This window comes from Leptonychotes weddellii, chromosome 12, assembly GCF_054177405.1.
Source record: "Leptonychotes weddellii isolate Sample4059 chromosome 12, ASM5417740v2, whole genome shotgun sequence".
In the NCBI taxonomy this organism is placed as follows: Eukaryota; Metazoa; Chordata; class Mammalia; order Carnivora; family Phocidae; genus Leptonychotes; species Leptonychotes weddellii.
The window spans coordinates 43,435,647-43,458,975 of NC_138380.1; the positions used below are offsets into that span (position 1 = coordinate 43,435,647).

At 44.1% G+C, this 23,329-nt stretch overlaps 1 protein-coding gene across 2 annotated transcripts in view; it reads left to right on the forward strand.

The window, feature by feature from the left end:
- JAZF1 (JAZF zinc finger 1) overlaps positions 1-23,329 on the forward strand; it is a 315,518-nt gene that overhangs the window by 155,126 nt on the left and 137,063 nt on the right. For both annotated transcript variants that reach the window (XM_081800347.1, XM_081800348.1), the window contains exon 2: positions 23,038-23,110. In XM_081800347.1, coding sequence (XP_081656473.1) covers positions 23,038-23,110 — 73 coding nt within the window. The remainder of the gene's footprint in view (positions 1-23,037; positions 23,111-23,329) is intronic.

Below are 23,329 nucleotides of genomic sequence, written 5' to 3' on the forward strand. Positions count from 1 at the left end.
TAATTATGTGGCTGGAGGACAGGCTTCACTTGACACTATAGAAGATTTTGTATCTCCTGCTGTGAATGTTTGGTTTGAGGGGACGTGATTGGCCCAGAGAATATGAGGTTTCATACAATACTGGATGGTACTTGTTGTAATAATGGGTTCTGGAGAGGAGGGCCATATAATTTTTTTTTAATCTGCAACACTTTGGAGAATGAAACAGGGTGCTATTAATAACATGCTGGGGCAATCCACATAAAATGACATTGTCCCCGACAGACTGTAACATACGGTCACCCTGATTCTGCAGGTATCTTATTAGAGTAATTTTCTTCACATATAAATCTCAGGTTCTCTCCTGCTTCTATGGCTTCCCATGGCACTTAGAATAAAACCCACGCTTTGCAGTGTGCCACGAGGGCCTGTGGACGCTGGCCCCTGCCCCTCTCCCAGCCTCATTCTGCGCTCACCCATTTCCTAGAGCACACTCAGCACATTCCCACTTCAGGCCTTTGCCTGGGCTGTCCCCTCCACCAGGAGCCTCGCTCTCACTGTCCCTGCTCTCTGCCTGGCTGGCTCCTTGTCATCCCTCAGCTTCTTGGAACAACCTTCCCCCACCTCCTTGCTGTTGCTCTTCTCATCTCCCAGCCTGTTCCCCTTCAAAGAAATGGTCACACATTGAAATTATTTCCTGTTTATCTTTTGGCTGTCTTTCACCAAAACGTACACACCATGAGGGCAGGAATCATGTTTGGCTAATTCACTGGCGATCGTCAGTGCCGCACTCAGAGCCCAGGAGGTAGGAACATGCTGCCTTCATTGCATCCATGCAGCATGAATGACTCACCGCACGTGACTCCACCGAGATCCATTCCTCTCCTGACTTGTGCTAAGGTTCGAAAATAGGAATCAGCTGCTTTATATAAATTCTTTCATTGAACAGAATTGGCTGAACATCTACTGAGTGCAAAGCCCTGTGCTCACTCACAGAAGCCCAAAAACAGCTCCTGTCCTTCTTGAACATAGGGTATCTAGCTGAAGAGGCAACCCAGAAACAGCTTAAGTAATGGTATATCCTATGTGCCAATTAAGAGACCAGGAAAACCGTCCTTCCAGCCTCCCAACCTCTGTTCTAGATTTCTCCTGATATAGTATACATACTAGTATATATTCACTTATTTCCTTATTGACGCTTTCCCTTCCCAGAATGTAAACTCCACACAGAAGGGATTCTCTCTTGACCATATTTCTAGTGCCTAGAACAGGACCTGCCATATAGTGGGTGTTCAATAAATATTTGTGTAGAGAAAGAACGAATGGGGTAAAAGAAAGAGAAACCCTGGCTGCATTTAGGGCTTTAATGGGCCTCTCGGGACAGGTTGGATTGTACTCCACTGGGGTGTAGGGTGGGGTAGAGGGGGAACAGCCCAGAATGAGATAACGGCTCAGATAAGGGGAAGGAGGAACCTGTAGATAGAAAATACTGACCTGTCTAGTGTAGAAAACCAGTAAGCTTTCAGTTTTATTTACTGAACTCCCAAAATGATGTCCCTTGGCCCCCCTCCCCTCATTCTCACTCACTTGGTCTGGCTGAGACCCAAGGCAGAGGTGTCGGGGAAAGGCTGGCCGCCACACACAATCCTTGGTATTGGCGCTAAAACAGCCGAATGAGAATAGGCAGCCTCAGGAACGTGTGGGCAGCCATGAACGTCCACGATTCCAGGGATTAGAATTCAGTTTATAGGCCGTCCAGGCCTCTAGGCCCCCTTTCCCCTGCGTTCCCATTCTGGCGGGTTCACCACCTGTTTCTAACTCCTTCCGCTGTTGGAAAACACCTGAACTGGTGCATTAATTACTTTTTGCGATATCCAGAGTTCTGGCCTGGCATGGAAGCATTACTCCATCAGAGAGGCCAGGGCATGGGTTTTAGCTCTGACCAAATGCGGTCTAATCTGAAGCAAAGAAGGCACATGGGCAATATCCACGTGGCTTGGTCGGAAGGCACGGCGTGGGGGCGGGGGAGCCCCCTGCCCCCAGAGTGCCCTGAATTCCACCACCCCGTTCCCTCCCGTAGGCTCAGAGGCTGTCCCCTGCCCTCACTAAACCGCCTCTGTTGTTGGAGGAGTGCCATTCCGAGGCAGCTCTCCGCTAACATGGAAGGCGTCTAGCCGGGCGTGAGGCCCCAGAGGATGTGAGTACGACCGGCTGTGGAAGAAACGTGGTCGGTGTGAGAGGCAGGGCCAGAGACTGGAGCCGGGGGAGGACGCGGGCCCAAGTTCATGTCCTCCACACTTTTTCTCCAGGGATAATCCCGAGGGGTGTCCCCTCCATGGTGACAGAGCTGGCAGTGCCCGGGGTCCTCAGACTGAAAGGATCCGTAGCAACTGTTGGCAGTTCTATGGCCCTCCTCTCCAGAACCCATTATTACAACAAGTACCATCCAGTATTGTATGAAACCTCATATTCTCTGGGCCAATCACGTCCCCTCAAACTTCCGGCACAGCAGCTCATCTGGACAAAACACCAGTCCTTTTCTTGGGGAGAAACTTGTGTGTCTATAATTTTTATAGTCTCAAATGGTAAAATATTTTAAATTATGAAATATTTCAAAAATATTTTTAAACATACAGACACCCACCTGCGTATCCGCCATCTTGCCAATGCCTCAGCGCACCAGTTCCTAATTGGTTTATTTTAGAATAGTTTCAGATTTACAGAAAAACTACAGATGGTGGAGAGTTCCGTATTCCCACATCCAGTTTCCCTGTTACTAACATCTTACGGTGGTGTCGTATGTTTGTCACAACGATGAACCAAACTGATAACGAACGGAAGTTCAGACTTTCTTCGCATTCCCTGAGTTTTTAGCCTCACGTCCCTTTCCGGTTCCGGGAGCGGCCATGATGTCGTTTCCTAGCGCCGTTACGCTGCCGAGGCTGTGGGTAAGGGTGAGGATTTATGGCCGCGGTGCGGGTGAGCCCTCCCTGCTCATGCCCTCTTCCTGTGACAGAGGCGTTGTTCAGAAGCCACAGCTTCCTGGTGACTTGGGCTCTAGAGCTCCTCGCCGATTAACTGTTTCCCCACCCAGACGTATTGGGTTTCCTAACCCCCAGATTCACGACAACTAGCTAGAGTCCAGAGGACTGATAACTAGATGTGGAGAGAGAGGCCCTGCCCGGTTTCTGTCACAACGCCATTTGGGCCGCCGTGCCACGGCTCGCGTGACTGGAGGGGTGGGAGAAGGGCTGGCCAGAATTCTTCCTCCCCGTTTCTGGGAACCGGGGACCAGTCACCAGTGCGGTGGTGGGAAAACCTAACGCACTGGGCATTTTCTTTATTCCTTACCTTTGTCTCTTAAGAAGATTTCTGAACTGAGAGTGGTTGAAAAGAGAGCATGCTTTTTTTTTTTTATTAGTAATTCTAGTACCGCATCTATTTGGGTGGCTATTGGAAGCTTGGATTTTAAACCACTGTATTTTTACAGCTGTAGAATCTAGTGCTTGAATTGATTTAACAAGCAGCGCTGGGTTTGTTTTCTGGCCTAAGTCTGCCACTGGTGCTCTGGGAAAATTTGATCTTGGGCCCATTTCTAGGAAAGTGTTCTGTAATTTTTACTTAAATGTTGATGGCTCCACCTTCATTCTGAATGGTAGTGAGCACATGATAGATGATTCAGATACTCAAGCCTTGAAAATTAAAGCTTGTCAATTGAATTGGGAGCCTAGAGGGGCGGTTCCCTTGGCGCTGGTCTGCGGCCAGCAATTACAAAGGCTTACAGACCTGGGCCGTCCTCCTTGTGACATTCCCCACAGTGTTACTGTCCTTGGCCACACAATCGGGTGCCTGCAGCCTGGGTTGTCACGTGTTACCTCATCGGAGATTAGGAGGCGGCTTTGGTGGTTTTCAGTGCAGTGGTTCTGGAGGTGGGGTCCTGAGACCAGCCCCATCTGCACCACCTGGGAATCCATTAGCAATGCAGATTCTCAGGCGCAGCCCAGAGCTACAGGATCAGAAGCCCTGGGAGTGGGGCCCAGCAGCCTGAGTTGTAGAGGCTCTCCACTTTTTTTTTTTCCAATCATTGGGCAATCATCTTTTATTTAGTTAGTTAATATTCGGTGAGCAGGCTCTGTGCTGGGTGTCAAGATTGGTCTAGGGTGGGGGAATCAGGGTGAACCAGCCACAGTGCGTGTCCTGGGGAAGCTGAATACAACAGTGGTTCTCAGCCCTGGCTGTATATTAAAATCACCTGAGGAGCTTTTAAAACTCCAGATGCCTTCACTTAGTGGGTCTTTCATCCCAGATCAATTAAATCAATCTCTGGGGCAGTACCCAGGTGTAAACTACTTTATAAAGCTCCCCTGTGAGAAATGCCCGCCTGTGGGAGAGGACGCCAGCCGGGCCGTTTCACACAATATGGGGAGCGTGACAACGGGGGTAACCAGAGGCTTCGGTGGGAGCAAACGCAGGGGTCACTCTCTCCAGGCTTGAGTTGGGGGATAAAGAGGTAGAAGAATGTGCAAAGCTTTTCTGAAAGTTTTATTTTAAAGGAAAGCGAAAAGGAAGGTAAAAACGTGGTTTAAATATGGATCCACAAGTGATTTCAGAAAGAGTTGTGGAGGAGAGTCTCAGGAGACTGGCTTTCTTCTACAGTGCCTGTAGTTCATCCTCCCTGTATGCATCTTAATTCTCAGTGGCAGCAGACTGTAAAGGGCCATCGAGCCAACACCCAAAGTGGGTGGCATGCCCTTTCATCCCATGTCCCTTCATTGGAAATGCCTATTCTGACTGTGTCTCAAGGACCTAGAGTTCGCACTTCTGTTTTTAAGACAAAGCAGCTCAGGGGCGCCTGGGTGGCTCAGTTGGTTAAGCGTCTGCCCGCGGCTCAGGTCATGATTTCTGGGTCCTGGAATCGAGCCCTGCGTCAGGCTCTCTTCCTGGTGGGGATTCTGCTTCTCCCCCTCTCTGATAGGTCTTCCTCTCTCAAATAAAAATAAAATCCTTAAAAAAGAAGAAGCAGCTCAGGGATATAACCTACATCTTTCACCGGTGTTCAGTGCCATCCTATCAACAAATTTTCTTTCCAAGAATTTTGATCTTTCTTTCCATGCTTTGATTAAGAAACTTTTTTTTTAAGGGGATGTTTATATAGTAATTCCTTATTCATGAGTCTCCATTTTTGATTCAGAAGGTCAGGTGGGGAGATTTAATGTGAAATATTAGCTGTCTTTACCAATTGCTGTACCCTGTTACCATGCTGTAAGCCAGAAATAGAAGCGACCTGTTTTCAATGACAGATCAAAATTTAGTGCTGTGTTGATGGTCCAGAATGAAGATTTTTTGACACAGCGAATGAAATATACCGGTGCATTTCTGGTTGTGATTTAGCTGACCAAGTAGTTCAGTTATAATTATATTATTTTTACTCCTGGAGATCATTACTCTGAATGAAAAATGCTTCAGTGTCCAGACTTTTAAGATGTGGATAGTGAACATTATTTAAACCAAAATTATTTTTTTCTTTCTGGACTGTTTAACAGCTTTATGAGCATGTGAAGGCTGGAATATGGTTGTTAGCATTTAAAATCAAATGAAAACATGGAGATGTGTTTTGGGTTTAAAAAATAAACTTGACTGTCAGTTATATGTTCCCTTCTGTGGCCTATCTCCTCTCGTACCTTAAGCCCCTGATAATGTAATGGGGAGACACATCTAGTAAATACACAGTCGACATAAATCTGAGGACATGAATATTATAAAAGGGCATTGAGGAGAAGGGCTGTGGGGAACAGTCTGGAGCGAGTTTGTTTATCATGTTTTATGAGGGACAATGCTCCTTGGGAATGAAATATCTTTTAATAGTAAGTGTATGTTTGATCTGATCTCTGGATCGCTGTGGTGTTGTTTTTCTTTGCAAATATTTCCCTGGGCTCTGATTATCAAGGTGTTAGAACTTAAAATGTCCTCTAACCCTCAGGTTTAAAAGGCGCAGTGTTTATAAGCGACAAAGATGATGTAAATGCCCCAGAAACTGAATAGTGGTCTCATGACACTTGCCTGCCTACCAGCAGAGGCTGATGTTTGTCGTGTTTAGAAATCCTTGAATGAATAAACATTTTAAAGAGACGTAGATGAGTGCTGTCTCCTCTTCATCACACCTTTTCATGCTTAAACTGATTAAATAATTGTTGGGCAGTGCGTTTTAGAACCCAAAGTTAAAACCTAGACTTCATGAGGAGTCATTGAACTAAATCTGAAATGTAAACTTTCAAGAGACTATAATTGAATAGATTTAACCTCTATTTATGGAAAGGAGAAATCTCTAGGTGATTATCTTTTTTTTCTCTTTAAGGACCTTAAACGCTGCAGGTCTCGTGTCTGTTGACTTGATTAATGAATATTTTGCTCACTAAAATTGGCCATTAATTATTTCCGTGGGTTGCAGCAATAATTAACATCTTTCAAGTAAAATCTAATTAGCATAATAAGCAGAAAACACCCTGCCATGTGATGGGGGATTGTGGGAGCTAGTTCGTCACCACCAGAGATAGCCAGATCACCATGCGGGAAGCAGCACTTGCCACAAGCTGGCTCCCAGCAGTTACATTTAGAGGAAATAGACCAGATCACCCCAGAATGGGAATTTAGATGAAGTAGCTCTGTGGACACTACTGTTAGAAAATATGACCTTGTGACATATTACACAATTATACAGTTGTGATGTCATTGAATAATTAATCCTATTACCTTTCATTTATAGATCTTTTCAGTAATCACAGTTAACTTGCCAGCCTCTTTGCTAAATGCTGGGGACTAAGAGAAACGGGGTGCTGGCTTTGAAGAAGCGGAGTCTGTTGGGAACATAAACACTTTCAAGTGTAATTCATACTTTTAATAGATGTATGTACTGAGGTGAATTCTACCAAGTAGTTTCCCAGAATGCTTTGGAGGGGGAAGTACCCTTTGTAGTAGACTTTGGAGGATGGATCTGAGGATGACAACAGAAGTGGGGAGGAGAAGGGGTTTCTAGTAGGGGAGGGGGCCAATGTTACAAAGTCTTATCAGCAGAATACTTCTCCCTCCTCCCACCCTGTAATCTCCTACTGGTGCTTCCCACTGGTGAACCTGACCAGAGGGCAGAGAGTCTGGGTGAACCAGCTCGGGGCACAGGACAGGGCAGAGAAGGGCAGGCAGTGGATCTGGAGAGGTAAACATAATGAGAACAGCAGGTGTAGAGCATGAACAAAGTGTGTACAGAGGCTGGGAAGGATTTGGGAGTTGCTAGAGGGTAGAGAGCATGAACAGAACTAAGGAAGATGAGTTTGGAGCCAAATTGTAAATGATCTATATATTTTTTTAATCCTATAAGCAATAAAGAGCCATGTTGCAGGTGGGCTTAATGCATTGATATTATTGATTTGTAATTTAGCAAGATTCACATTTTAAAAATCACCATTTGGGACTCATCAGTGGGTCATAAAATCAATTTAATGGGTTGTCCCAACATTTTTAAAGATACATTATCAGAGTGCATTGCATGTGGTGAAGTTGAGTGATGTTTTGTGAAAGTTCTGTATATTTCTGTGCGGCTGGTGTGCTGGTTATAATTTAAAATATATATCCTACTTTGTGTTGCAGGGTAAATGTTGAGAAAACACTGAGCTAGATTGTTGGTTAGAGCGTGGAGGTGCACCAAGGGGAGGAGAGAAGGTCAAGCAGGCAGCATGGCTGTAGACATTTGGCATCTGACACACACATTTAAAAGTATATGTTATCTCAACATTCCTTTTTAAAGCCGTTCCATTTAAAATATCTTTATGATACTGAATCCATGTCTAGAGTATTAAACCTCATCTCAAATAAGCCAAGAAAATCTATCAGTCTTTGCCTTCCATTTTTCTGAAGCTCAGCTGATAGTAATGTTTACTAAATCCCAAAAGTCTCCTGAGCCTCTCAGAGGAATCTGATGTCTTGCAGTTCCTTTGTAACGTCTGTTTCCCTTAAGCATTATAGAGTTTTGTATTTGGTTTGAATGTGTGATAAAATCATTTGAATGTGTCTTGGTTTATAAATGGAAAGGCTTTCCTTTTATCTGTAGAGCAAGTTAATTGATCACACTTTCTAGTTAGTCACAATGGCTTTCAATAAAGTCAGCTGAAAGCTAGCCAGAAAGTGTTAAGTCTCTACTTGAAAAGACCTGTGGCTCTTTGGAAAAGCAATTGGAGAATTTCCTAACTCTTCCAGGAGAAATTAACACAGGTGCATATGCACGCCCTCTCGAAGCTCCAGGAATGGCAAAAGAAAATGAAATCTAAGTTCAGATAACCCTGGTCACTATTTTAACGTATACTTTAAGCCTTCTCCATGCAGTATTTGCTAGAGAGACTAACAAGTAAGTATGTGGCTGCACTGAGTTATTCCTGTTGGAGACGGAATAACTCCAAGGCCACCTTAAGTTGGCAGCTGGAAGCAGAGCCTTGGAGTTTATGGTAATAGTTCAATTAAATGCAGGATTCTCACCTCAAGCTACAATTCCTGTAGAATCCAGTCTTGTCCTAAATTTATATTTTGGTCAAGGGAGAGGGAAGGAAATTTCTTCAAGTGCAGATGGGAGAGATGTCACAGTGGATGTAGGTTTCAAGCTTGTGAGGGTGATGGTGCATTATCCTCTCCATTTCACAGGTAAGGAAACTGACTAAAAGCTGTAGGTTAGAAATAATTTGAACTAGGACTAGAATCTGTATCTTCTGATTCTAAATCTGTGTCCTTTAAGATCAGGCACCCAAAGGAGTAATTGAATAGGAGATGCAGATGTAGTAACTACAGTTAAGCCTGTGTCACCAGTCCTGGTTTCCATCAAAATTTGGCCCTGTGTTTCATTCCAGTGCTTCTGAAGCATGCCAGTGGTTATCCAAGAAGCATGCATTTATTTATTTATTTATTGGTGGGGGGAAGGGAGGGAAAGCCACTTAGCGATTTTAATTTGAGGGCATTGAACCTGCCCAGCTAGCTCAGTCGGTAGAGCATGGGACTCAGTTTGAGAGCCCTGATACTGAACAGTGTGCTAGGACTAGGTGGTGGTCAAGGTCAGTGGCATGCACTTGGAAGTCAGACCTGGATCTGAGGCCTCATTACCTAGTTGTGTGACCTGGATCTTTTCTGAGCCTTATATTTTCCTTTGGGAAAGGGATGGGGAAGATCTTTCCTTTGCAGGATTCTCATGAGGACTGCCCATTCCTTATTGATTCATAGTAGGGATGTGGCAAATGGCAATGATACCTTTATGATCAGTTGTTATTGCTACTTAAAAACAGTATTTTTTTATTTTATTTTATTTATTTGATAGAGAGAGACACAGCGAGAGAGGGAACACAAGCAGGGGGAGTAGGAGAGGGAGAAGCAGGCTTCCCGCCGAGCAGGGAGCCCAGTGCGGGGCTCGATCCCAGGACCCTGGGATCATGACCTGAGCTGAAGGCAGACGCTTAACGACTGAGCCACCCAGGCGCCCCTTAAAAACAGTATTGATTGTTGGGGCACCTGGATGGCTCAGTCAGTTAAGCGTCTGCCTTCAGCTCAGGTCATGATCTCAGGGTCCTGGGATCGAGTCCCACATTGGGCTCCCTGCTCGGCGGGAAGCCTGCTTCTCCCTCTCCCTCTGCCTCCTCCCCCTTGCTCATGCTAATCTCCCTCTCGCTCTCAAACAAAAATAAAATCTTAAAAAAAAAACAAAAACAAAAACAATTGATCACAAATGTAGGCCACAATGTAAACACTAAATGCTTTCAGACCTGAATGCCTAAAAGAATAATAGTAATAGCTGTGATTTATTAAGTACTTAGCATGTACCAGCCACTGTGCTCTGTGCTGTATATGGCTTATCTCTTATAATCCTTTTAATAACCTCATAATGTGTAGGAACTATAAGTCACTGTCTTCCCTATCAGAAAGCTGAGACGGGCTGAGAAAGTTGCTCAAATTGCACAGTAAGCAGCGAACTGTGCCTGTAGCTACCATGTTATATTGCCGGTCTAAAGAAAGTAAGCCTTATTAAAAAGGCAACATTAAGTCCACAGTTGCTTCCCAGAAGTCCTTCCACAAAAGCCAGGGATGCCAGGAGCCATCTGCCAGGTGCCCGGGACTTCCCAGCCGCCCAGATTCACCCAATCCGCAAGAGGGATCTGAGTTACAGCCCAGCATGAGCTCCGACTCATTAGCAAGAAGAATGAAGGCAGAAGAAGAATTCAGAGTAGGGGAAAAATGAATCCCCAACAACTTCATCACCTCTGTAGCTGGTGAGCCTGCACGCTGCACTCCTGGCTGCAGTCTGGGCAACGAGGCGGTGGTCTGCATGATCCCATAGCCAGCCGGCCAGCCAGTGCTCCGCAGATCAGACCTTGAGCCACCTAAGCTGCAGCTGATGTGCGTGCTCCTGCTTGACTCAGGACAGTCAGGTCGCTAGGTCCTGAGCGTGCGCGTGCTCGCTTGCGTGTGTGCTCACTCTTGATTTGGCTTCCCTGGGAGATGAAAAGTAATGAGGGTGATTCCCTTTGCCAAATCCTTGACTTAACTGGCTTCCAAAATGCAAAACTAATATGCTTGGTTGTGACCTGGTTTGTAACTGAGATGAATAATAACAGCACAGGAAAACCACACGGGTTCAGGCCAATCTGAATTATGGAAAAATCTGAGCCACAGAATAGTTCAAGTGATGCAGTCTTATTAATTTTAGGACCACACTGGGAAGAAAATCAGTGACGAAAAAAAGAAAAAATTTCCGGCCAGTGGTCTTATCAGGATGTTCTTAGGAATAGATGAAAATCACAATTCAAGGATTGTTGATATTTGGTTGGCTGTGATTTGGTTTTAAAAATACTTGAACACCTTAACCTGTCTCTATAATTATTAAGCTTAACACTTTATAGAAAGTAAAAGAGAGGAGACCAGAGCTCCAAGTGAAGTCTGAATTTAAAAGGTTTTACTGGATGTTGGATTTATTTATAAAACCTTTAAGTCAATTTCAATAATTCATTGCCAGTTTCACAATTTCCTTTTTAGAAATGCAAACTTTTGTTTAATGACTTTCCCAACCAGTTAACTATCCCTTTCCTGGTTCCTAAGCCTTCTCAGAGTCATATTAATGATTGTCAACCCTAGTGACATATTAGAATTTTGGAGATGGGTCCTGGGCATCTGAATTTTTTTTAAGCTACCCAGGGGATACTAACATGCAGTTCTGGGTGAGAACCATTGGTCTCTAGATAATTGATGGTATAGAAATGAAATCAAATGATACCAAACTTGTTTATAGGACCTGTAGGCATCAGGTTTCAGAACTCCAGCCACGAGGGTTTCTTCTTAGCTTGGAAAGACCTTTTCTAACTGGCTCACCTCTGCATTTATTCCTGTCATTTCTCCAGAGCCCTTGAAAGTATTTAAATCACAAAACCTATGTAAACAGTGGATGATTCCTACACTTAGCAGAATAGCAGATACTTTCTATGCTAGATCATTTTTTATTAAAGATCAATGTAAGTCAGATCCTCTAATGTCTGGTCTCCTCGACAGCTGGGACCTTTTTGGGGGGAGTGAAAGGTCTTCAGTGCCTAGCACCCAAAACTTGACATCTATTTGGCCTTCTGTAAATATCAGTTATTATTTTAATCTTGATTTCCTAATTGGGGCTCACTTCCTTATCAATTTTTTCTCCTGTAGAATCCAGTCTTGTCCTAAATTTATATTTTGGTCAAGGGAGAGGGAAGGAAATTTCTTCAAGTGCAGATGGGAGAGATGTCACAGTGGATGTAGGTTTCAGATGAATGCAATTCATGGTGTCAGAGCTGCCCTTTAAAGAAAAAAAATTTTGGCAGGTGGGGGTGGGATGGGTTACAGGGGAAGAAAGAAGAACAAATGGGAACAGATCTGCATTAATAAATATTCAGACTGAGTCCCACTCTTGTGTCAGTGTTTGTAGGTGGTGTTATTACATGTAGTATTGGGTGATGGGAGTTGTGCACACTCTCATTTTTCACTTTAATTGCTTGCCTGAAAAGATCCTGACAGCTTCAAAGGTTACTGCTGGTTGCATTGTTCATAACTCAGAAGTAATATGCATGTGCAATTTGCTTCATTATTGCCCACTAATAACCAATTCTGGAGAAAGTCCTAAAGCCACCAAAGGAGCTATAATTTGACATGATGGTTTCCTCCTCCTCTTTCTCCCATTCTTTATTCCAGTTTAACAGTGAGCCACAGATGTTGTATTGATGCAGGTATGATTTTACTCAGATTTTCTTTCCATGGGTTTTATGATAAATTCTTAGTTGTTTTTTTTTTTAAGTTCCCCCTCCCCCGCCAAAAGGTAAGACAAAAAATATTTAAAGTTTCAGATTCAGCTTAGAACTTTAGGTCCAACAAAACAAACTAGCATTCCAGTTATTCTGTGTTCTGGTTGATTTGGTTTGGCTGCACATGACTCACTAAAACCCTTAAACAGAAATGTCTTAAGTGGAAGAGTGTATTTCTCTCACTTTGCAGCCTCTGGAGGCAGGCAGTCCTGGAGTGGTATGGGGCTTCACAGGATCAGGGATCCAGACTCCTATTATGTTGCTCCGCCATGTCGGATTTCCATTCCCAAGATTATCTCCTATCCAGAGTAGATGCAGGAGCTCCAGTTATTCTTCCAGCTGGCAGGAGGGAAAATTACCCAAAGAAAGGTGCATGCTTTTAAGGAGGCTTCCCAGAAGCCTTACATCTTATCGGCGGGGACTTAGTCACATGGCTGCACCTGGCACGCTGGGAAATGTAGACTTCTACAGGAAGGTGATGTTCCTAATCACTGTGGAGGAAGAACAGAAAAGGACTATTGGATGGCAGCCAACAGTTTTTGCCACACTGTGTGAATGATGAGTTCTTGGGTTTTCTCTGCATCATTCTGCCTCTGACTATAAAATGGAGATAATCTATAACAGTTCAGCATTTAATTGCAAACCACTTCATGGGCTGAAAAATTGAGTAGTAACTACATCTAACACTGCTCATTTAATCCTTCATTTCTGCCCTAGGGCAAAAGTATTATCTTTACCAACATTTTTTTAAAAATATTTATTTATTAGAAGAGTGCAAGCTGGGGGAGGGGCAAAGGGAGAGGGAAAGAGCATACCCCCTGCCCAGCGTGGAGCTGGATGTGGGGCTCGATCTCACCACACAGAGATCATGACCTGAGCCAAAACCAGGAGTGGGACGTTTGACCAACTGAGCCACCCAGGTGCCCCATACCTTTATCAACACGTTACAGATGAAGAAAACTAGGATTTAAAGAGGTTATACAGCTAGTATTGAACTGAGGCAGTTTGACTGGGGGGGATCACATTATAAATCCTAAAGCAACACCAAGAAATGGGAGCAGGGCTTCCAGTGAGAGGGTAACTGCAAGGGTGAGCCTTAGAGACTCGGGTACCAGATCCTGTAAAACACTGAACTCTGGGCCCTTTGTGACTCTGCACCCCCAACCCCTGCTACACTTTCCTGTGAAATTTACCAATTACTTGGTTTCTAGTGCAGTACAACGTTTGGCTTTTCTTCATACTGGGTGGGATTTCTTTTTTTTTTTTTTTTTTTTTTTAAAGATTTTATTTATTTATTCATGAGAGACAGAGAGAGAGAGAAAGGCAGAGGGAGAAGCAGGCTCCCAAGGAGCAGGGAGCCCGATGTGGGACTCGATCCCAGGACCCTGGGATTATGACCTGAGCCGAAGGCAGACGCTTAACCATCTGAGCCACCCAGGCGCCCGTGGGTGGGATTTCTTTATCCCTGGTAGGTCCTCAGTCAGTACTTACCGATTAGTTGGCTGAGTGATATGATAACCACGTTTTTAGTCAGAGTTGGGTTTTTACTATATATCATTGTTCTAAGGGACTTGCTCTGTTTCAAGGGCCTGCTGGAATGTGTGGCTGTATGATGGGATCCTCAGCACTCAGTTTCTGTGTGTATCATGACTCCTTTATCTCTCCTGCTTTGAGGCCCAGGCTTCTTGGTTCTGCAAAATGTCTCCCCACACATCAGAAGCAGACCTCCTTTTCTTGTCTGTCAAACCCTTTTCACTTTCTAGTTACTTCCTTCTGATAATGAGGCACTCAGATCTGTAACATAGAAAAATTATGTCTTTCCATTTCTACTTTCACCACATTTTCTATTTCTGTCTTCTACTTTCTCCTCAGTTCTCCACCCCACCACCGGTTATTTTTCTAAAACACAGACCTATCGGTTGACCCCTTCAGCTGCTCTCCGTTGTCTACAGAAGTAAGTCTGAACTCTGCCAAGCATTTCAAACCTTCCAGGATGTGGGCCCAGTCTGAATTGCAAGACTCTTCTTGCAGAGTTCCAGCCGCACTGGATGTGTTGCCCATCTCTACTTCTGTTCATCTGCTCAAACTATTTTCTATTCTGACTTACCGTTTTGTCTCTTCTCACTAGAGATTTAGTTCAAAATTCATGTAAGATTTTCTTTCGAGAAGTTTCTCATTCTCAGAATCATGTTTTTTTCTACAGCACGTAGTAGGATTCTCTCTATTGCCATACATCACAGTCTGTCTTGGATTATTATTAACTGTGAATTGTGTCATTTTTCTTGCTCAGTTGTGGACCTACTGACTTAGAATTTCCCTTGAGCAACTAGCATATGGCAAGAATTCAGTATGTCTTTCTCAAATCGAATTCTGTTTCTTTGTTTCCATAAAGAAAGTCCAAGCTCTTCTCTAAGTCCAAACAACCTCTTGTGTCCTCCTTTTGCACCTTCCTAACAGCCTTTTGGCTTCCTGGATTCAGACAGTAGAAACTAACGAAAATTATCATTGACAGGCAATCTAGAAGCAACAGCTCCATTTCTCATAATGTTCATGTTGCTCTAAAGCAGGCTTTCTCCTTGTTGGCACTATTGACGTTTTAGGCCAAACAGTTCTTTGTTGGGGGGTGGAAAAGGAGAGTGCTGTCCCATGTGCACATTGTAGGACATTTAAGCAGCATCCCTGGCTTCTACCCACTAGATAACAGCAGGCCCACCCCCACCCCTCTTGTCTCCAGACATTGCCAAACATCCCTGGGGTGGGCAGAGTGTAAAATGGCCCACAGTTCAGAACCACTGTTCGAAAGTTCCTCCATAAATATTCTATAACTAATGAATATTGGTCCTACGGCCTTTCCATAGTACCTACAGACTTCTCGCCTATGCTTTCTGCTTCAGACTTAGTCATTTTTAGATTCCCTAACCTTACCTATGAGTGACTCCCTCTGCCTCCCTCCCTTTAAAACCCAACTCCGTTCCCATTCATCAGTAAGCCCTTCCCAAATTAACCCTATCTGCACCCCCATTCTAATATTGCATCATTTTGTTGCCCTCTGAACAAACGTAGGTATATTTTTCATGTAACTATCTCTATATACTGGTACGGTCCTTTTACATGGGTCTGTTTTCCTCTCCTGTCTGACTTTATTAGTCAAATTGTCTGAGCTGGATGCTTATCGTAGTGTCTTTTGTGTTATGCATGTCCAGGGCATGCATTTATGTGTTCAGCCTACATCCTGATGCACAGTGATTATTTACAAAGCACTGGGCTTACGATGTGTGTCATCGAAGGACTGGTCCCCTAAGCAGCTTCCGTTTTGATGGGGTGTTTAAATGGATTTGCAAATATGTACAGCACAACAGATGGTAGAGGTAGTATAGAGGCCAACGCCTTGGAGGATGGGTAGGGTTTCCTTTGGTAAACAGTTTCAAGCAAAAGGAATGGAAGTGTCTTCGCATAAACAGTTCCCTCCCAGCCTTGAAGAGAGGACTTCAGAGCCTCATCCTCCCTGCCTTTTCTTTTGTCACCTAGCCTTACCCACCAGCAGCTATCTCCTCTTCCAGATGCCTGCTTATTAAAGGCCCTTCCATTGGCCGGGAGTGACATAGACGCTCCTTTGTGCTTTTTTGTGTGGCATACTGCTTGGATCCATCATCAGGTTCATTTCTGGGGAAAGTAGGCTTGTAGGTTTATGTGTACACACACCTTCATGAAGGATTAAATGGGACCGAGTTTTGGCCTTACTCCTGTTTGAAAGAATTTTATTATGTAATCCTAGCACCTCAGTCTCCAGGGCTGCTGTATACAGAGGGACAGGTTGTGCACTTCACAAGCATACAAGCATACCTGGTGGCCACGTTGGTCTCTGGCCGGTCCCCTTGTCCCAGGTAACAAGGTGAGAGCTTGGGTGGATAAATAACATTCTGTCACCATCAAAGAGTAGGGACTGATCGTGTCATAGATATCAGGCCTACACATTTCATACTTAGGAAAAATAGCTATGACTCTCAAGGGGTCTTCAATGACCTTAGGAATTTGATGGGTTGGTAAAAAGTTAGAAAGCATCCCAGTCAGAACTGTCTATTTCTAATAACTTGAACCCTCTGGCCATGCCAGAAACTGGGAACGCTGCAACATGTCGTGTTTGTGTATGAATTGGCCTCCTAGAGCATTGTCCCTACGGTCGAATACGTTTATTCACTCACTTGTAGGGGAAAACTCCAGCTACAAATGTGAACGTGAGTGTTGTTGTTTTTTTTTTTTTAATACGTGGTGTTATTGTGCTGCACAGTGTCCCTGACTTTTAGATATTTAACTCATAAAGTTTACAGCAACACTTAAGTGCATCTGGATTTCACATTGAATTTGGGAAGGCAAGAATCTCACTGTAATTTCCACTGACTGCCCTGTAATGGAAATTATGGCTTGGGAAAAGTTTCAAATGACAGGTCTATAAACTAAGGAAAAGTTGATCCATTCAAAGGCTGGTTATGTGCAATTGTAGGATTTTTTTTTTTTTTTGAAAGGACCATTTCCAACAAGTAATATTTATTTCAGCAGCTGGAGTAAACTAGCCGTGAATTGAAAGTTGTCTTTGTAAATTGTTGGTTCATCAAATTCAGTCCTGAAAATGGAGCGAATGTTGAAGTAGAACTATGCTGGGCTTTTAAGAAAGCTAGAAAGATCATCTGCATGGGGTCCAGCATTACAGCTGGATAGTTGCAATGAGTTGACTTCAGAGGATGAGCCACCTTTTGAAAGGTCAGAATGCTGACCTACTGGGACTCAGGATGCAGGTCTTCCGGTCCTACCCCTACCACTAACTGGGTTTGTGCGAGCAGCCATGTCACTTGACCTCCCAAGTCTGTTGCTCTGCTTCTGTCTCCACATCTCCCTCCCCCACCATTGTTATCGTGTATCCCGTTCATCTTCACGACTTTCCTCCAAATGTCTGATGATTCTTCCTTGACTGTTCTTGGCTCATATTTAAGACCGAGGAAATAGAAGGCTGATGGGAGGCTCTGGATGGAGGCATTGATGAGGCTTGCTGATCATGGACGTAACTGTGGGGAGATCATTTAATCAGGGAATTGCCAGATGTCAGCATCAGATGGTGTCTTTTCTGCGCCCACATAATCAGAGGAATCCTCTAACTAGCTGCCGGTGTTCTTGGAAGCAGTGGTAGTAGGCATTTTTCTACTTTCATCCTGGTCTTCCCTTCTCCCCCCTTTGCCATGTTTGGTTTCAGTGGTTCAGTGTCTCTGGCTAATCAATCCTTTAAACAGTCTTCCTGTTTTCTGCTCTGAACTTCCCCTTCCTTGCCCTTCTGCCTCCCCTGGCACCTCCAAGCCAGAGCCTCTCAGGGCTTCCACAGCGGGTTCACCTCCTGGCTCACGGGTCTCCTCAGCCACTCAAGGGTGTAGCTGCTCCTACTCCCTGGGTCACTTTCCACTCCTGCAGGGCTTTCCCATCTTCCAAAATCCTGGCTAAAATCACTGGACTGCTGATGTCGCCCCTTCTTCTATCCCTGGGGAGTTTTCTGTTGCTTTATTTCTCCTTCAGTGGGGCCTAGGGTGGTGACAGCAACCAATGCCCTTGATCAGTTTGCCATGTTCGACGAGAAGTTCCACTTTCTGGTCGTATAATGAGCGTATATGTTCAATAAGGGTACATTCTCCTACACGTGAGGCACTGAGCTGAGAGCTGGAGAGGTGAAAGAACATGAGACAGTTCTTCACCTCTGAGAAGTGTGGAAGGGAAAAGGGTATACCCAGATGATTCCTCTGTGGGGACCGAAATAAAAGGAGTGCTGGCAGCGGAGTGGTGCAGAGAAGGGGATGTGGTGAATGCAGCCAGGGGGGTTGTGGAAGGCCACACTGAATAAACTAACACTCTGTGGCTTTAGGAGTTCAGCTATTAGGAGAAGACTGAGAACAGACCGTGCCCATTAATTATTACAGAGTGAGTCCAAAGAAAAGCGGTGTATCCAGCCTGGATCTTCAAAACCCTACATCTGACTGGGTGGGCCTTTGCCTCTCCAGGGCCTTCCAGCACTGCCAGTCGCCCACTGCCTGCCCACCCACATCCTCTCTACCTCCCACTGCTGCCGTACACACTGAGGAAAGAGCCTGATGTTGGGAGGATGCAGAATTTGAAGAAGGCCTTCTCGGGGGGACATGATATCCCCTCTTCCCCAACTGCTGCCTCTCAGCTTGCAAATAGCTCATTGCTAATGGAGGCCTCATTAGCCTTGTTGAGAGGTAGGACAGCTGGTTTTTCACTTTCTTAAATTTATAAGTAATTCAGGCCTATAAAATCCTAACAGTGTAGGCTAGCTAAAGCATAGCCAAAGCCCATGAGCTTATTAATTAGCCTCAGTTAACCCAGCAAATAACCTTGATAGTTTTCATTTTGGCTTGAAGATAGTACAACAAAAGGTTCAAGGTGTGTCACAAATCCACTTAATTGCCATTGGTTCCCAACACCAGAGACAGCAGAGCTGAGGAACAGGAGCCTTACTGATTGAGCAGGGTGGCCTTTTCTTGGTCCTGTCACAATCCCACTTCCTACTGAGAAGGGTCCGAAGGCTGTCCTATCCTTATCTCTCCCATCTGCCGTGCCTTCTTCTCCCCCTCCCCCCACCCCACCCCACCACTTGAGAAGTCGTGGGAGCTAGTGCTGTGACATTGAGCCCTTTGCCATGCAGTTGAATCTGTAAAGCCATGAGTCCCTAGGACCCTGTGAGTTACAGGAATCTTCCATTTTGTACCTGTGGCTAGTCCTTATGTACAGCTGAGCATTCAAGCTCTTAGCCTGAGGGAGTAATGCCAGAAGGGGCACATAGCCATCTATTTTAGAAGATGTTTTAGAAACTGAAGCAAGCTGATAGGTTTTTATCACCGGGGTAGTGATAAATCTTAACATTTGAATTCTCTTAGCCTTCAGTCAACTTGGAATCTGTGAGCATGCAAGGGGTGGCATGAGGCAGAAAACCAGAATCTCTCTGTGCTTTTTTTGGCTATACCCCGCCCTGCTGAAAAAGTTTGGGTTTATCTTCTTCTCACTTCTTAGTGCTGTAAAAGTGGTAGAGTGCTGTTCTGTGTGGCCATAGACAGCCACATGATAGAAAGGCTTGCCAGTTGCCAGCCTGAGGAGCATCCTGCGGTGATGAAAAAAATCAAGTGTTCCTATCCCACAGACCATTGACCGAGGCGGATTCTATCTCTGGGCCCCGATAGCTGATGTTCCAGTTACAGGTTTTTATTGGCACCGTAAACAAACAAGCGAGAGAACTGTCAGGGATATTGTGGGCTCTAGCCATTGCCATTGAGATCCCATTTCTTCCTGTAGCGGCTTACCCTATGCAGAAAATTTCTCCGTGGTGTGGCACGTGGTAGAAGGAAATTATTCTTACGGAATTCAGTAATCTCTAGTGGATAGTGTTACTCTCTCCAGCTCACTCTGACAATGGACTCTCCGTGTTCCTGAGGAGCACGTCATCGTCCCGCTGTGAAAATCCTCCTCTCTTGTTGCTCTAATCCTTTCCTGTAGAGTTTCTAGCAGCAGGCAGTCCCTTTTCTGTCAGGGAGGGAGGAATAATAAAGGCAGCTCTTCTACTTGTACTGAATGTGAAGTGCTCAACGGCGTCATTAAATCCATAAAATGGTGAGTCATGATCACGGCACACCAGTCAGCCAGGAAGCGAGGAACCGGGCTGATGTTTATTTGCAACCAGCAGCTGATGCTATTCGTCCGGTAGCACTTGTGTAGACCTCTCCTGCTTTGTGGGCACCAAGTGCCTGATTTCATTTTTAAGAACTCGAAGCTTTAATGAATGTTCTCAAGGTTGTCCAAGGAAACGTTTTTTGTTTTTGTTTTTTTTTAAAGATTTTATTTATTTATTCATGAGCGACAGAGAGAGAGAGGCAGAGGGAGAAGCAGGCTCCCTGCTGAGCAGGAAGCCCGATGCGGGACTCGATCCCAGGACCCTGGGATCATGACCTGAGCCGAAGGCAGACGCTCAACCATCTGAGCCACCCAGGCGCCCTCCAAGGAAACGTTTAATCTGAAAAAGATGTTGAAAGCCTGGTGGAAGTCTGTCTAGAAGTCCAGCTTTCTTGTGGTTGCCAGAGTCGACATTCTAGAAAAAGAGAATCTTGCTTGCGGTGCTTCCAGGTGGTCTTTTTGTCATGGAGAGGGTGGCATTTGGAAGCTTCTGGAAGTCCATTTCACCACTAATTATTTGAGGGTATGTGAACGTAAGGCTAGCATAGGTTATAGAAGGTGGTGAAACAAAGGAAGAAAACAGTATTTCAGTACCTTGCTTTGCGGCTGGAATGCAAACATTCTTGTTTGTGAAAAATCACAGGGTGTAATTTCTGTGAATGTCTGTGGCCAACACCATTCATTTGAGCATTAGAGAACTAACGGATTTTGTATAAGGTACTTCTTCCCCTTCCCCAAAGAGGTCTTGGAGTGTGAAGAGGAAAGGAATAATATAAATGTATGTTTGTGTGTATACCTACTCACACACCTAGTAAAAGAAAAGTAAAAGTCAAGGTAGCTTAGAGAAGCAGTATTTAAAAGAGTTGAGAACTTCTATGACTTGGAAACAAAGGAAAGCTTCGAAGGATGGTTTGTGGGAAAACAGACTGAGCATCAATTACAAGTATGAAGGCAACGGTGGAAGATATAAAAATGTTTTTTGGCCTCCTAACTCTTTTCCCCTTTAAACACACACTTTAGACTCAGAATGGTGCTCTTTTCTTTCAAAATAATACACCTTATGTAATCATGTGCCAGATGGCTCTGAAGGAATGGGTTTTAGTGAATCAAGTTCAGGCCCTTGTCTCAAAAGCTAAGCACTTCCATCATCAGGCGCTCCACTTGAGGTCAAAGTGTCTTGTGATCATTTGAGAAATTTTCCACATAGACCTTTGCAATCATTGCCTTGTTCTTTCTTATCTTCCTCTTCATTTTCATGGTTTTTGTTTCCAATCTCTTGTTTCTTACCTTGTTAAGCACCTACAAAGACCTTGCAGGATTGGTCTGTCAGTCACCATTTGCACACATGGCCTGCCCAGCATTCCAATGGACCATTTTGGGGATAAAACACCTTTCCCTGGTGAGCACTGTTTTACTGACTCCTCTAGCGAACACAGGCGAGTGCACAAAGTGTTTCTCAAAAACACATATGCTGTGGGGTCACAGCAAACTTAGATGAGTGTGAGGAAGGGTTATATTTGAAAACCTCAGTTTCCCTTGAAGAGTGGTTTCCAGTATGTAGAGAACCGTGGGTTGTATCTGCAGGCTAGTGATCTACAAACAGCTACAGTTGCATATGTAATCATTGTAAGAGGGAGAGGAAATGCTGGGTTACTGATTCGTTCTCACTCGTGCTGCCAAAACCTTGAGACCCGACTTGATGGAGCCATTCAGAGAATCTTTGTCTGTTTGAGAATTTGGCTTTCAAAGACCTGCAATGGCAAAGACCCAGGAAGCAGGATTTCTGAATAGTAGGTCTCTGAAATTCTTGGCATAGGAAAAACAATAAAGTGAACATGAGATTCTTAACTTTAACACCAAGAATAAAATTGCCACTACTGCCTAGTTTTAGTCTGGGAGTCAAAAGCATTGTAAATTGATTTTTTTATGCTATCATTTTTGCCATCCGTGCTCCCTGCCACTGTGCCGGCCCGCCCCCCCCCCCCCCCCGCCGCTCCCCTCACCTGTTAATGTGCTTTGGAGTTAGTGTATCTTACATCAACCACGTGCAGTAAACGCTTCCTGTACAAAGGTGCTTGAAACAACATCTGTCATTACATCAAAGAAGGTGTTATTGCCAAGTGCAGCTGGAAGAGTTCTAATAATGAGATGGTTTTAAATGAGGTTATAATGAAATCTGTGTGAAATGTCTGAGCCTTTTTCTAGGAAAATGAAAATGTGTGCAGTTCTCCCCCTTTATAGTCTTATTATATAAACCTTGCTTTTGCATGTGTTTAGTGCAATCATTGCTCCGTGTGAGAAGCTTGAGAATGCATTTCTAGTTGTGAAAAGTGCATTTTGTGTGTGTGCCATGTTGGAGAGGCACCATTACAGAAGGTTGCTATGGTGTTGAATTCGCTCTCTTCAGGGGGGAAAGCCCCTCTGATGAATGTGGTATTTGTGGATTCTGAACCAGCATGAGAATTCCTGATTGAGAGTCTAGAAGAAGTTATAATAAACTCATTATACAATTAAAAAGAAGAGCTGCCCTCCAGAAAGTGAATCCAAACCCAGGAAAGTGTTCAGTGAGCAAGAACAATACTCAGTAGGTTTTCAAATTGATGGAGCTTTCCAATGGCAACTAATTTGTTCCAGCATTCAAGTGAGCATAATTAACAGAGACTTTCTTTCTTAGGCCGATTACCCTCCAAAAACCATGCCAACATTGTAACTGTAAGCAGTGAAAACCAATATTTATGAGGGGGATTGTGCAAGAGTTTGTGTGACAGATGGACATTTTATCACTTGATGTTTGGAATTCCCTTGAAAAGTAATGTAATATCTTGTTATTTATGAATGAATGAGCAAATGATGGTGCTTTGCTGCCTGGGTTTTCTTTAAAAAGAGGAATGTTAAATCTTTTTCTCTGTTTAGCCCCTATTTCTTTGTTAGGCACCCTCATATGTTCTAATGCAAAAGCTGAAAAATCATAATTGTGTTTTTATTACAGATACAGATCCACGTGTTTTAGAAAAACAAGAATTACAGCAGCCAACCTATGTTGCCCTCAGTTACATTAATAGGTAAGCCGTTTTCAGAATTTATAGCAACCTCGTATCTGCCGCATGTTTATTTTTTAAATGTATCTTTTTAACAGAGTAGAAAAAATTGTTTGCAGTCTTAAAATATTTACTGGAGATTATTTAACATCCACCTCTATACAGAATTTTCTTGTTTCTCTATTGCAGAGATGTGGGATCGTTGTTTTCTGTGGATATGGCTGAAAACATGACTGATTTATG